Source organism: Glycine soja, chromosome 14, assembly GCF_004193775.1.
Source record: "Glycine soja cultivar W05 chromosome 14, ASM419377v2, whole genome shotgun sequence".
NCBI lineage: Eukaryota > Viridiplantae > Streptophyta > Magnoliopsida > Fabales > Fabaceae > Glycine > Glycine soja.
The window spans coordinates 35,156,202-35,171,541 of NC_041015.1; the positions used below are offsets into that span (position 1 = coordinate 35,156,202).

Sequence of the window (15,340 nt, forward strand, 5' to 3'; positions counted from 1 at the left end):
TTAATTCAAATGGTTATAAATAATGTTGAAGTTCTACGTACCTAATACTTGTTTCTTGTAAGGGCCATTGGCAACTGGTAGTACTGTGTCTTGCGACCAATGTTGTTGCATGGTTTTGTTCGTTACGTAAGAAGCCTGATACTCATATCAAAACTGCAATTAACAAGTAAAGTTTTGTATTGTCCCTCATATCATGCAGTGTAATATTTTGTGTCAACCATTTGTTATCGTCGTATAGATGTTGATCATGCTATTATTATAAGCAGTGCAATGAAGTCAACGAACACAACCGCGGATGGTACAAATAATCCAGCCACTCCTAAGTGGATTGAAGTCAAGGTTAGTGATGCAATTAATCATTATTTTCCAGTACTGATCTTCAAATGATAACCTCAATACAATTGTTAGATCGAATTATTATTTATATTGAATGTAGAGCCATGTTCAAAGCGGGGGGTATGAGTGTGGCTACTACGTGATGCATTGGATGTGGAACATCGTCAGTAGGGGTTTAAAGAATGATTGGAGCATGGTATGTTCGGTTTAACATCTTCAAATTACTATTTTAGTAGTATTTTCATTCATTTTACATCTTCATTAAATACACCCTTTGTATTCTTCATATTTTGTAGTGGTTTCTTGATGGAACGGCGTTAGACAACGAAACAATTACAACGATTCGCCAGAAATGGGCAGCATATTTTCTTAAAGTTCAAAGCATTCAATGTACAAAGTCTTAGTTGACATAGGAAATTTTTTGGTTATTGTGAACATTACTGAGACAAATGTCACTATATTGGCTTGTATTTATTTGGAAATATATTTATGAAACTTTGTGTTTTGTTGTCTCTACAAAATTGTTGGACTGAGAGAATGGAACTTCTTTTAATTTCTTGTCATTAATAGCAGATGGAACGATATCAAGCAAGGGAAGACCCTTAGGTTTTGAATAATTACATTTTTGCTATACCGCTTATTCTTTTTTTTTAATAAGATAGCAGACATAAAATTCACAAATTTCTAACTGCTGTACATACTTATTCTTTTATAACTGTAAAGAAGCAATGATTCTTATTGGCAATGAGATTTCTTTGCCTCTATCAGATTTAGAGTGAATGATGGGGAGGACAGCTACACAACTCTTCCAAGAATAGACCCTTCTATGAGCTAAAGGATCCCGACACAACATGGTAATTTTACATTTTTTATTTATTTGTGAATGAGTTTAATTTTTCCTTGTTGAGGCTTTTGCTTTGTAGGCAAAATAGCTGGCCCTAGGCAAACGACTCCAAGAAATTGCACAATGATTGGGTTGTAATTTTAGAAAATGTGAATATCCTTGGTGAAGTATCAAGAACATGAGTGAGGGAAGATAAATAAGGTTTTGCTTTGTCAAGTATAACCTGATGTTTTTAATGTGGAAACTTGAAATGCAGAAGGTATATATGATGCGCCATTTTGGAAAATTGGCTTTCACTTTATCATATGGATAAACTAACTTCAGTGGGAAATTTGTAAATTTGTTGTCTTGTTCCTCTGTTGAAGGAACCTGAATTGAATTTAATTTTTGCAGGTGTAATTTAATTCTTGCAGGTTCATCATGCTCGGCGATTCTATGAAAATTTGGTACCAAGTTACACAGTATATGAGGTTGAGTGCCCAGACCATTCATTTCGTAAATTCACTGATGATGGCCAATACCTTATAAGTTTCAGCAGAAATCATCAGGAGTTGATTGTTTATAGGCCTAGATGGCTTTCTTTTTCATGCAAAGATGAAGATTGTGATAAACATGATTTGCCATCAAGAGCAAAGAGATTTGACAGTTTTTTCACCCAATTATATTGTGTAGCACTTGCTTCTTGCAATGAACTTATATGTAAAGATTTCTTTCTTTACATGGAGAGTAATCAATTTGGACTGTTTTCTACTTCAACGGCTCAAATTCATGATGCTCCTGCTGTTGGAGGAGTTGTCCAAGGTGTTCCTTCAATTGAGAAGATAACTTTCCACCTCTTGAGGTGCTTATTCATCTTTCTTTATATTTGATTTTTTTTAAATCTTCAAAGTAACCAGAAAAATCATATTCTGATCACTCTGGATTTATGTATTTTCCCCATTTCTCACATATTAAATTACTAAATTAGACTGGAAGATGGAGAGATCTTGGACAAGAAGGTCTTCAGTAATGACTTCGTTAATTTAACCCATAATATGGGTGTCTTCTTGTATGATGACCTATTGGCAATTGTATCACTTCGCTATCAAACTATACACATTCTTCAAATTAGAGACTCTAGGAACCTTGTTGATGTACGTGCTATTGGGGAATTCTGCCGCGAAGATGATGAGCTTTTTCTCAATTCAAATGCTCAGGTCAGTAAGCCTTTGGTATTGACTTTATTGTAATGTGTTTTGTGGAGCATACTATTACATATATTGTGGTTTTTTTGAGAAAAAGATGTAACATTTTTTTTCTAATTAAATATTCTTCCAAGATCTTGTGTCAGCTTAGTTGGTGGAACTGGGACATGCAACAATGGTGCATGGGTTCAAACTTCATAATTCACTCCACCCCGTTTCCCATTCTCTTACTCTCTCCCTCCTCTTGGGGCTTCCCCTGGGGTTTGCCTCAATAGTGGGTCCTCCCTTTAACTAAAAAAAATCTCTTAATGATGTTTTTACAATTCACAGGCAAGCCTTGGTGCGACATTAGGTTGCTGCCTTGTGACTTAGAGCTCATTGGGTCAAATCCTAGAGTGTACATTTACCGTCCCTAGAACCCAGTAGGAGAGAGCCCTTGTGGACTGGGTCATCCTATAATGCTTTTACAATTCATTTTTGAAATCACTGCGATGCACCTTAGGAATGCTTTTCAATTCTGTTTTAGTGTTTCATGCTAATAATTTTGTGCTCATCTTTGATTGTCACTACTTCCTAATTATCCTCTATCAATTATGAAGCCATCCAAGCTCAATATTGATAATTCTGATGGTTTTGTGGCATATTTAAAGCACTAAACTCACAAATAAAGGCCAGTCACCAATCATTCTGACAGGGCATGGCATTGTCTGACAAAAATAAACAGCTTCAATTGCCTGGGAACCACATTGAAAATCACCTGCATCAAGGCCAGCCTAATCTGGGGAATTCTTTTCTAAGTGGTATAAAACAGCGATTGCTTTCATTCATATTCCAGGGACTATGGAATGAAGAAAGAGATGATACCTTGGTTGGTCTTCTAAATTAACTTCTTATTGTTGCACAATATTTTCTTTCCATATTTTATATGGCTCTTCTATGTTGAACGTGTACAGTTCTTATGTTATCTTGGAAGGTTATAGCCTTATAGGGACATAGCGTATTTCATGATCCTGGTTCCTTTTTCCGTTTTTTCTCTTTTATGCTGAAAACTTTAGTTTCTTTCCTTCTGTTATTCACAGCAAATTATTTTAAGATTTTGTGTCTTATATGCTATCACTACCCATGGACATTATTTCTTGCTGTACATCTATATTTCTGTGTCTTCACAGGCTGTACATGTGTGGGAAATGGAAATGCACTGGGTTTGTTGTCCAAAACAGTCATTGTCACACACACACACACACACTTTTGCAATAAATTAAAAGAAATTACAGTGAAGGAATTATTGGTAAGAATATCTCCAATTTAAGAATGATTAACCACACAACCAGTTAATCATGTTCAAAGAGTGGTTACTGAATAATAACCTATTGACTTAATTGACCACTTGTATGCGTAATGATTCCTGAACTAGAAACATTTTTGCTATTCCTTCTCTGTAATTTTCCTTTGTTTGCATTTCCACATATCCCATCATTATTAGGAAATTGTCAAGCATGAGTATGTATATGGAAAATGAAATATTCTAAAATCTGAAATGGCAGGCCTATAGTTTGCAGCTATGCGGTTTGTAATGACAAAAGAAATGGTTCTTTGTGTATGAGCGTGTAGACAAGCATATATGTACCTTGTTAAATGCTTAACCTTACCCTGGCATTTTTCCTAATTACTGTTTTGTAATTTTTGCTGTCTTGATTTTCTGTGATTCTAAGTTATGGGTGTACAAGTTTTTGGCTGTTATGTATATGGCTTAAGCTCTGTATCTTTCCAATTCAAATTTTTTTAATATGTAAAAATTAATTGTTTTGATGATTTTGCTTCATCTGTCAGAGGATCCAAAGGCTCAGGAAGAAATTTTACTTCCACTTTCAAGATTATGTTGATTTGATTATCTGGAAGGTAGGGTCTGACACTTTTTTATGCATCTTAAATGACTTTGTCACAGCTTTATCATCTCAAGAACATTTCACTAATGGTTTAAACCTTCTTTATGTTTTTCCCCTTTGTATACAATAATAAGGAATATAACAAGTTATATCTATTCAACTCATGGACAGGTGCAATTCTTGGACCGACACCATTTGCTAATCAAGTTTGGTAGTGTAGATGGAGGGGTGAGTTCTCTGTGTGTCTTTTTCCTTTTAACTCTTTATTCTCATTGTACCATTCACATCCCCTAAGTGAAAAATTAAAATTACTTACAAGAACCTGAGTAGGCTAAAGCCCAAATATAAAATAAAAAATGCTATAGCATTGTTGTTTCCTTTAGTTTAAGCATGTGGCAGCCCTCCTTGAAGTAGAGTCCTAGCTTCTCTGTAGGAGACTCCTCACTATACAGAGAGCCTTGGTTGAAACCAGGGTTATCCTGTCTTGTTGAAACATCTAGTGCAAGGATTAACGCTTAAACCTTGAAGTTTATAACTAGAATGGTAATTTTCTTATAATTCCCCCCTCAGTGCTTAAACCTATTGCTGAAATTTATTTTAGTTATCAGACTGGGACAATAAGGATTGAATTATTGATCACTAGGTCATGGAGATCTCATGTAGTCATACCATGTTAAGTACTAACTTTTAAAGTCTTAACAATTTTTAAGTAGGCCCATGAGTATTTTTTATATCTTGCAATTTTGTCCAACTAGTTAAAATGGTCCATGGCTCATGTTTTGGTCTATATCTAATTAAACATTCCAGAAAATTTCAACCTAGAGACTTGAGTGGAATCATTATGTTTTGTATTGAAGTAATATGACAAATGTGTTAATATTTTATGCTTTCAAGCCTCAGGTGTCCCGAAATGCTGATCACCACCCAACTTTTGTTGTTGTATATAACATGGATACAACTGAAATTGTATCATTTTATCAGGTAAATGTTTTTCATCATGTTTTATTTTCTTGGGTTTTCTGTGTTAGTAGTGTCTTGGTGTTTTCTGACTCATTTTTACATCTTATCAGAATTCACCAGACGAGCTTTATCTGTTGTTTGAGCAGTTCTGTGACCACTTCCATGCAACATCAAGGAATTCAATGTATATGAATTTCATATCATCTCATTCAAATAATATCCACGCACTGGAACAACTCTGGAGCATTAAAGATAAGGCAAGCAGCTCTGCACAGGTAGTGTTGTTGGTTGTATCCTTCTAATCACTTGCCTCCTCTGTCCCTCCCTTCATAGATAAAAGAAAAAACAAAAGACAATGTACGTGATGTGCTAATGTGTTCTGTGTATAAATTTTGTTTGTTGTTTTGTAGTTTGTGAAGAATATTTTTGAATCAAGATTCATTGTACGTACACATTACTTTTGAATCAAGAATATTTTGATAGAAAAGCTTTATACTCTATGGTCACATCCCAGTGGCAAAAATATTTGCTTACTAATATTCTAATTGATTAAAAAAAGTTATAGGTTGTATACTTGTAATTGCATTTAATTCCAACCAAGACACGAGGACCAATCAAGTCATGACTTGAGGAGTTATTTTTGTTACAGGATAGGGGAGGTTATTGATGAAGATGTACTTCATGCACGTGTTCCTTTTGTTGCCTGCACTCAACAATGCTTTGCTGTTAAGGCTGGAATTGATGGCCTCTTGGATATTTCACGAAGAGCATTTTGTGAAACCAGTGAAGGTTTTATAATCCGTTTGCTTGAGTTTACTTTTCTGTCAACAGTGTAATCTTTCTTGGAATGCAGCATATCATATCTGTGTTCTCAAAGCATTTGGTGTTACTTTCACAGCCATCAACAATATTGCAAACAATTATCGAGAGGATTTTAAGTTGCCCAATTTAAAGCTTACCTATAAAAACAGGCAGGGATTCCACTTTGTTATACCACAGAAGAATATTCAAGGAAAGCTTCCAAGCAAGTTCATTCAGGTTAAGGATTGGATTTTTGTTGCTATATTTATAAGAATGTCCTTTTAAAAGCTCGATTTTCCCTGAACCTACTGTTCTTTTGGTTTATATTAGGTTGTAAAACATGGGAACAACATTCGTTGCTCAAGTTTAGAACTAGCATCTGTGAGTAGTTTGATCATTTGGATTTCATGAACATATGAACTCTATTCACCTTGCAATATATTTATATACATGAACTGAAATTGACAAATTGTGCTTGTTGACTATATATATGTATTACTTACGTAATGCCTTTACTGTGTGTGCATTAAGTTTGATGAGATCATGGTCAAGCTAACTCCATTATCCCATGAAGAAAATGATTACTCTGATCAAGAATGGATTATCCCATGTGATATTTTCTCATGACAAGGTCATCTTAAAAGTTTGTGTGTATCTCTCTCTTCATAAATTAAATAGGTGGAATAAAAAAATGTCTGAAGAGAGAGCTATTCACAAGTTTTTCACTATTTTACATGAGAAACCATTTCTGTTCCATTTGCCTCCTACTAGTTTATGGAGATTCTTTTATTATATAAGATGGCTTATATGCTAAGGACACTTGTAAGTTGTCACATTGATTAGGCATTTTGACTTTTCATTGGTGAAAGTATCTTCATATGTTTTTTTGGTTGGCCCCAAAATTGTTTTTTGATTCTCAAACTTAAAAACATTATTCAAGCTTCTGACTATAAGTATGACGCATGAAATACAGTTGCATATATGTTACCACACTATAAGATGTTACTTTGTTCAGATGCTTGTTTAGGCTCTTGAAAAGTCTCCGTTTTTCATTTATTTTAATGGAATTTCCAGTTGAACGCTAGGAATAAATCTGCAGCTGCAGAATGCTATACAAGAACAGAGGTTTGTCTGGAAGGTAGTACTTGATGCACTACTATTTGCCAGTACAAACTCTCAGGCTTGACATGTTTGCTCTTTATTTATTTCTGCATGCATTAAACAACTCTTGTTGACTTTGGTATCAGTATTTTAAAAAGAGAACACAGTCCTATCATATAACTAATTAACATGGTCTAAACAGTCTCACAATATATTTAACTTCTTATTTTCCTGGGAAGGATTATATTATGGATTTAGCTCTAGTGTTTGCTATAAATATTTTAGAAAGAGAATTGACATAATTTAAAGGAATATTGGTTGTGTGAACTGGCATTAATTTCAATAAAAAACATTTGCAAGAGAAAATACTAAAATTCGATCCACCATTTTCTTTTCTTCTCCTTCCCTTTTCTACTTGGTTCTTTTTTTTTTGTCATTGTTTGTAAACTAAATATTTTTTCAGCATTTATTTGGTAAAACTAGAGTGTGAACTTGTCCATGCATGGTTATTTTTTGGGGGAGGGTGGAGTAATTTTTTGTTTGCATGTAAAAGCATATAAACATGCGCAAAATGTATTATTTTTGGTAAAATTACAGTAGGATGAGTTATCACAATGTTCTATTAGCATTATCTTAAAATAATTTTCAATGGAACTACTTAATGCGAGCTTTACATGATTAAATTGATCTAGTTTAGCATGTAACTATTGTTATTCAATTGGATTGGATTGTCTTTAGCAAATGTTAAAAACGTAAAACTAATTGGAACAAATTGATATATAGATAAAGGTCCTATCTACTTAGTTCCTTGGACTTGCACTATCTCATATTTTCAGCTATTGCATTTATAACTATTGTAATAGAAAAAAATTACAGAACTTATGGATGACATTGTGAGAATGTCTCTGTGTTGACACTGCTTGCTGAGGTCTTGTGCTTGTTGGATATGATTGTAAATTCATTTGCTCATATGATATCAACTAAGCCTGTTGATCGATATACAAGACCAGAATTTACAGGTAAGGAAATTGATCATTTCTATAAAAAAATTGTATATCAATAAGAAATTTCTTTATTGGTATTTTTTATTTGATAGAGAATGGGCCGTTGGCAATTGATTTTGGTAGACACCCAATCCTGGAGAGCATACACAATGACTTTGTTGTAAGTAATGAGTATATCCAATAGTCATTATACCATACCCCCATCTGATGACACTTTTCTCACCTAGAAGGATTAGGCACTTATTTTTGGCAGTAATTAATCTTATGCATTGCAGGCCAATAATATATTTCTGACTGAAGCCTCGAATATGGCGATTGTGATGGGCCCCAATATGTAAGGAATTTTTGTTACATGTCTTAGGTGTACTGTTAAATAAAGGAAGATAGAGGACAATAAAATTCCTTAAGAGCTTACCTAGCCTATAAAACGACCTATTCATGAATCGTGACCAAATGCTCCTAGCAAGAATAAGGAAACAATTATAGACATACTAGTGATGTGCAAATGTAAATCTCACAATTATGAACCAAAAGCAAAACGGATTCTAAACGGTTTTACTTAATGAGTTTGTCACTTTGAAAAATCTGGCGAACTATAAAAGCTGAAGCTAGACTGACTTATGTGACAAAGCATGTCAGGTGTATTTTCCTTTAAACAATGTCGTAAGTAGCTGGCATGACATCAATATTATAATTATTAGGTCTTTCTCACATAAAGTTTATAGAGGTGAATTATTTATGAACTATAGCAAAGCTTACTTTCTTTTTGGATGGATATCTATTTAAATGAAGAATATCAAATTTGATATTTATTTTCCATATTCTGTTCCCCTAGGAGTGGAAAGAGTACTTACCTTCAACAAGTGTGTCTCATAGTTATTCTTGCTCAAGTTGGGTGTTATGTTCCAGAAAAATGTCTTTTAAGACAATTCTGCATGATGGAGACAAGGGCAAATTTGAGTCCTCATTTGAGTTTTTAAAGTAACAGGATCACATGGAGAGAGAGGCACACACTCTTGCAAAGATTGCATGGGACAATTTGTAGGTCCCTATTTAGGATGAGTCCATCTCTCTTAACATGTGGAAAACACATTTTCAAAGGGTTATTTTAGAGGAATATATCGAGTCAGCAAATACCCCCCAAAAGCCATTTCAATTTAAAAAACAAATTTGTTTGTTAGTTTTGAAATCTTTTTGGCATCACAGATGTGTATCTCATTTAGCTTGTGACTCTTGTATTAGTATTGAAATTTAATTTTAGAAATTCTTTTCAAAATTATCTTAGGAAGGTGAAGTTTTGACATTGTACATAGATGTAATTATGTGGACAATGCATAGCTGATTCTTTACTTTTGGACAGAAAACATGGCAAAGGTTGAAGACTTCAAATATACTTCATGATGCCATCCCTCATACACATGAAAGAATAGGTCATCCAATGCATATCAAGGTAACTAACTTTATACTGATTTATATTTTATACTCATGTATGTATTCTTGTTATGGAAACTATACTCAAAAGTTCTGTGTTTTTCTCTCCGAACACGATACTCATGTTTCTAAGGAAAAGGACAGTATCCAAATCTGTCTGTAGAATGAACTTTTGTGATTTCTTTGTTTATGCTTTCCATCTCACAATTGTGTAGTTATTTAACGAGTTGTTGTTGATGCAATTTTACTCTGTGTGACCATGGTTTCAAAGGACCCAGATATGAACTGTATTAGTGTATTCATTCATATGATTGTCACTGAGTTCCTTCCCACATGTTTGGATTAGTTTCTCAATGATTTTAATAAAAAAAAGTTGCTTTATGACATTAAATCTTTTGGATATATACTATTAGTCAAAATCAATATAGTTTCTCCCTCCATTCCTATAAATATATATTTTATGAACATGCCTGAATCATAGACAATAGAAATTGCCATTGCACTTAGCAAGTATGCAGTTGGCTTGATATTTGTATTTTCAGTCTGTGTATTTTCTAATTTTTCCCCATTTACTAGTTTCAGACCATGTTTACAAAGCTTCACGAGAACATGGTATTATAATTTTATTTTGAATCACATGAGTTACAAATGTGTCTGCGTGCAAAAAAGATTGAATGTTCCTTGAAGATACTAAATAATACAATTTTATCAAGCAGAACCAAGTTTTTGTGATTTTCTTCAATCATCATTGTTAAGTTTCCTGGTTTCTTGATCATTCTTTGTTTGTTGAAAACCTGCTGTTAAATCTATGTACTATGATGACCATCTTCCTCTCTTTCTGATAAATTAACCTTCTTATACCTTTCTCAATTGCCTGTTCCTGACTTATTTTTGTGTATTATTTAAGTGTTTTGGATGAATTTGCAGAATCTATCATTATTGACTGCTGCTAAAAGCAAACTTTCAGAGGCTAAAAAGCAATATGATCAAATGGTAGAGAATAAACAGTTAGAACTATCAAGGCATTTGAAAGAAATATCTCAGAGAAATGATCAGGTCTTATATATAACTGGTTACCTACTATAGGTGCTTGATGTGTAGTGCCCTAACTTTGCATGAAAACTTCATTATCTGAACAGGCTATTAATCATATTAAGAGGAAGTATGAGTTGGAGAATATGGAAATTGTGAACAAGGAAAAAGAAAAGGTTCGATATGATTTCCTGGTATTTGTAGAATGTAATTTCCATCAACATGTTTCTAATCAATTTGAACCTTTATAGGCTGACAAAGCCATTGCAGAAATTGAGGCAAAGTGTGGCCAAAAAATTGAAGAATGCAAAGAAGAACAAAGGCAGCAGTTGATGCGCATTCAAGATGAACACACATTGCTCGTAAGCATAGAAAAAGTCTTGAATTTGAAATTATTGGCTGCTTAGAAATATTCTATCATTGCATTCTATTACATGGGATTATAAGTGTTCTGATTTGTCTTTGGTTATATTTTTAATTACTTAATGTTCTAATTAATTGAAAAAATCATTTTTTAAATAAAGTTACTTTCTGATTAGTATTTGTTAGAGATGCAATATAAAGTCATTCATGTATCGTTACCTAGCAGCTTGAGCTTTTTGGGTAGTTTGTTAATGACATGGTACGAAATTCTCTATGACTATGTGGTCTAGAGTTCAATCCTTTCTACTCTTATTCTTCTAATAAAACGTTAAATTTCAGCCAAGGTAGATCATATGTGGACTTGTGCATTATCCATACTTAATGTCCAAAAGGCTCTTGCATGAGAGGCATGTTAAAGATGTAAAGTAAAATCATTCATGTATCTTCATCAATGAACTTAAGCTTTTTGGATAATTTGTTCATGATAGTAATAATTAGTAAAATCAAATCTGTTATTTAAATGTATCAAAATGTACATGTGAAAATTTAAATTGGTCTAAGTTCATTATAGTTTGTCTTTGACTATTATAGTCCTCTATACCTTTCTTTAAATGGGTATGTACTGAGTTGTGGGGATGTTATCGCATCATCACTTTCCTTTTTTATGAAATTTGATTAACATTAAGTTGAAAAACTTCCAGGCACTAGGTCACTTGATTTTTCCTACTCAATTTATAGGTTACTCAAATGAAGCAGGAGCATGACAAGAGGCAAGCAAGCCTCATAGCTGAACACAACGAACAGCTAAAGCGTACCCAACTGCAAGCTGAAAATGAATTGAGAGAGGTGCCACACACGTATCTTTGTCAAAGCCAAAATTTGTATAGAAATTTATTCACCTGTTGATATCTTAATTGTATGCAGAAAACAATGTTTATGAGGAATGATCATGAAGCTCAGATCAAAGCATTGAGGTGTGAACTTGAAGATGAGTGTCAGAAGCTGGAAGAGGAGTTGCATCTTCAAAAATCCAAAGTATGGAATACCCTGATATGATAAATTAATTTCTTGTCATAATTTTTATTATTATATTTATTCTTTGGAATATATTGTAGGAAGACAGGCAAAGGGCTTTGTTGCAGTTGCAGTGGAAAGTGATGAGTGACAAGCCCAAAGAGGACCAAGAAGTGAATTCAAAACAGGTTGACTTGTGTTTCAATCTATTTGTCTGTGTCTGTCTTCAAATGGATGCCATATTTGCTAATTTTCATGTTGGGATACCTTTGGTAGTTTGGTTTGACATATTACATTTATCATTTGGTAGGCACAGTTGGGGAAATGAGAAGACATTTCTTGTATACCTAAATGTGCTTCTTTAATATTCTCTCAACACAAGCCTGAGAATTGTGAACTTAAATACATAGAAGGGTGATGCAAATAAAGACCCACTGGTTCACATATGCATTGTCTTCATGCTAAAATTGTCACTTATGAAACAGGCATAATCTTGTTACTGAAGGCATAACTATTTACTAGCATGATATTAGACAGATTTGATTGGTACCACTTCTCATATCATAGTTGTTTCAAAATTTAAGTTGAAAAGATTTTTATTGATGATTTTTGCACATCACAAAGGGAAGGGTAAAGACAGTGCTCTGAAGGCTTCATGTCATAGCAGCAGAAATAGTGTGTGTGTGTCTTTAACTGATAGACATTGGTTTGGTTGTGATTTGGTATCTGTTACTTTAATCATGCTTCTTTTCAAGCTCCTTACTATCTTAAAGAGGAACACTATAGAAAGTAACTACACTTACTATTTAGTGGTTTCATGAGTGTAAGGATATTCCAATTGCAATTTGTTTTTTTATTCTGATATCATGTATGCTTAAAAGTTCTGCTGAAAAGATGGGTTATGAGTGATTAAGATATCTAACTAATTTTTATTCGTGGCAAATGTGATGAGCATATGAATTTGATGATGATCTGGTATCTAAGTGTTAGAATACATTAGACAGTGTGATGATTCCTCCTACTAAAAGCCATGAGTAAAGTATTGAAGCCATTTCAGAGCTTCCCAATTTTGTCTGGTGATGGTGTGTTTTTACAAATGCTAAAATTAAGATAGACTCCATGCTATTACTTACTAGTAACTGTTCCCTGGAATTCTATAATTTGTTGTCACAGACTCTCAGCCATAGCCTCTGCCAGGGAATAAATACCTTGAATTCAAATGTCAAACCAGACACTGCATTCAAAGATGGCTATTACATAATAACCGTCTTTGAATGTCGAATCAGACACTGCATTCAAAGACGGTTATTACATAATAACCGTCTTTGAATGTTGAACCAGATGTACCAATCAAAGACAGCTATTATGTAATAACCGTCTTTGAATGTCGAATCAGACACTGCATTCAAAGACGTTTATTACATAATAACCATCTTTGAATTTCGAATCATACACTGCATTCAAAGACGGTTATTACATAATAACCATCTTTGAATTTCGAATCATACACTGCATTCAAAGACGGTTATTACATAATAACATGTAATAACCGTCTTTGAATTGTTCTAACTTTCAAAGACGGTTATTATAATAATCGTCGTAAAAAGCAGTTGCATTTCAACGACGTTATATACAACGACGAATTACAACCGTCGTTAAAAGCACTTAATAACTGTCGTAAAAAGCCATTTTTCTAGTAGTGATAGAGACTAAGATGCAACACACAATATAACAATCAATACAAATGCCACTCACGTGAGTTAGACATGTAAAAAACAACTTCTTCAAACTTCAAGGCTAAGTCTTCATGTTGCTCCCCCTATCTTTAACAATAGGTAACAAAACGTCCTTGTTTTGCTGATAAAGAGCAAACTTAGACTTGTCTCTGGTCATGTGCCTTGTTTCTTAAGCACTACTACAAAAAAATGCATTCTACGTCATCCAATTAACATTGGTTATATGAAAACCAATGTTAAAAAATAAATTTAAAACAAGATCTGAGATTTCTTAAATGCTTGCAATGGTGATCTTGTGCTCTCTCTCTGCATTGTCTCCTACACCTTCCTCAACCCTTCAACTCCAAACCCAAACCCTCTTCATTGTCACAGGGTACCCTAAACTTGCCCCCTTAGATCTACAATCCTCCCTAGAGTGTTAGATCTATTAGTCGATTTATTCTTAGTGCTTTTGAATCCATGTTTTCTTTTTTTTTTCTTATGACTCCTCAAAACCTTTAACCTCTGGCTCTTAACCTACCAGCACCTTCTCTCCCCGCAATGCCATCCACACCAAACCCTCTTCATTGTCACAGGGTACCCTAAACTTGCCCCCTTAGATCTACAATCCTCCCTAGAGTGTTAGATCTATTAGTCGATTTATTCTTAGTGCTTTTGAATCCATGTTTTCTTTTTTTTTCTTATGACTCCTCAAAACCTTTAACCTCTGGCTCTTAACCTACCAGCACCTTCTCTCCCCGCAATGCCATCCACACCCTCGCATATTTCTCCCATTCACAAAGAGAGTCAGATTTGCAAACGAGGATTTGCATCTAAGTTCAACATGACGAAGCTCGCGATAACGAATTTGTCTTGTCTCATTACGTACACATGCTCACATAATTAACCACACTCCTGACTTTTAATCCCCTTTGATTTGTTGGGTGACGACGTCCCAATTTAATTATGGCGACGCCCAAGCCTAGAGCTCATGACGTCTCAACATAATAGTTCTTTGTATTCATAACTTTAATAATAATGAAGTTCAGACCATAATTTTCATAAAAGAGTCGCATGTTTTCAATTGGAAGTTATTATTTGTTCCTTTTCATATTAGATATTCTTAGGGTGACTGAGGAAGTGGTGAATGAAACTGAAAATGATTTGGATCATAAGAAGCCTTTCAGACATCATGAGAATGATAGTACGTACTAGATTCAAATATTAGATATTATATTACTATATTGGATTTCATGTTAGTTGAATGAAATTGTTGATTGGGCTAGTTCCCTTTTTCATATTAAGTTTATCTATTTATTTATTTCAAGATGTTTGCATTTCTAATGTCATGAAACCAATAGTACTATGGGCATTGAATGGGCTGGCGGGTTTCTTGATTATGCTATCTGTGTGCGTGTAGGTTGTGACATGGGCTGATGTTTTCAATACCTCGGGAAGTATATGCCCTTGGTTTCACATTACGCTCCTGTAAGAACCATTTTTATGTCTGTGTATGATAGTTTATCATTACTGAATCAATAGTGTGTATGATAGTTCATCATTGTTGAATCAAATATGGATCAATTTGAACTATGTTATGTAGAAGACATTGTTGTAACCAAAACCAATAAAATCCTTAAATATTGTACAACTACTTTGTTAATTTATC

The 15,340-nt window shown here is 33.9% G+C and overlaps 1 protein-coding gene and 1 long non-coding RNA gene across 2 annotated transcripts; both read left to right on the forward strand.

Annotated features, from left to right (window-relative positions):
- Positions 1 to 1,584: 1,584 nt before the first annotated feature.
- Positions 1,585 to 12,284, forward strand: LOC114384023 (light-mediated development protein DET1-like; the record flags this gene model as incomplete). The annotated part of the gene is made up of 12 exons (XM_028343703.1): positions 1,585 to 2,021; positions 2,148 to 2,376; positions 3,059 to 3,232; positions 4,195 to 4,263; positions 4,422 to 4,478; positions 5,151 to 5,231; positions 5,321 to 5,485; positions 10,831 to 10,941; positions 11,681 to 11,788; positions 11,867 to 11,977; positions 12,058 to 12,144; positions 12,267 to 12,284. Coding segments are annotated over 12 exons (1,647 nt in total), but the record flags the coding sequence as incomplete, so codon positions are not given.
- On the forward strand, positions 6,127 to 7,114 carry LOC114384213. The gene is made up of 3 exons (XR_003660610.1): positions 6,127 to 6,248; positions 6,342 to 6,392; positions 7,086 to 7,114. It is a non-coding gene; the product is annotated as an uncharacterized LOC114384213 (long non-coding RNA).
- Positions 12,285 to 15,340: the final 3,056 nt, after the last annotated feature.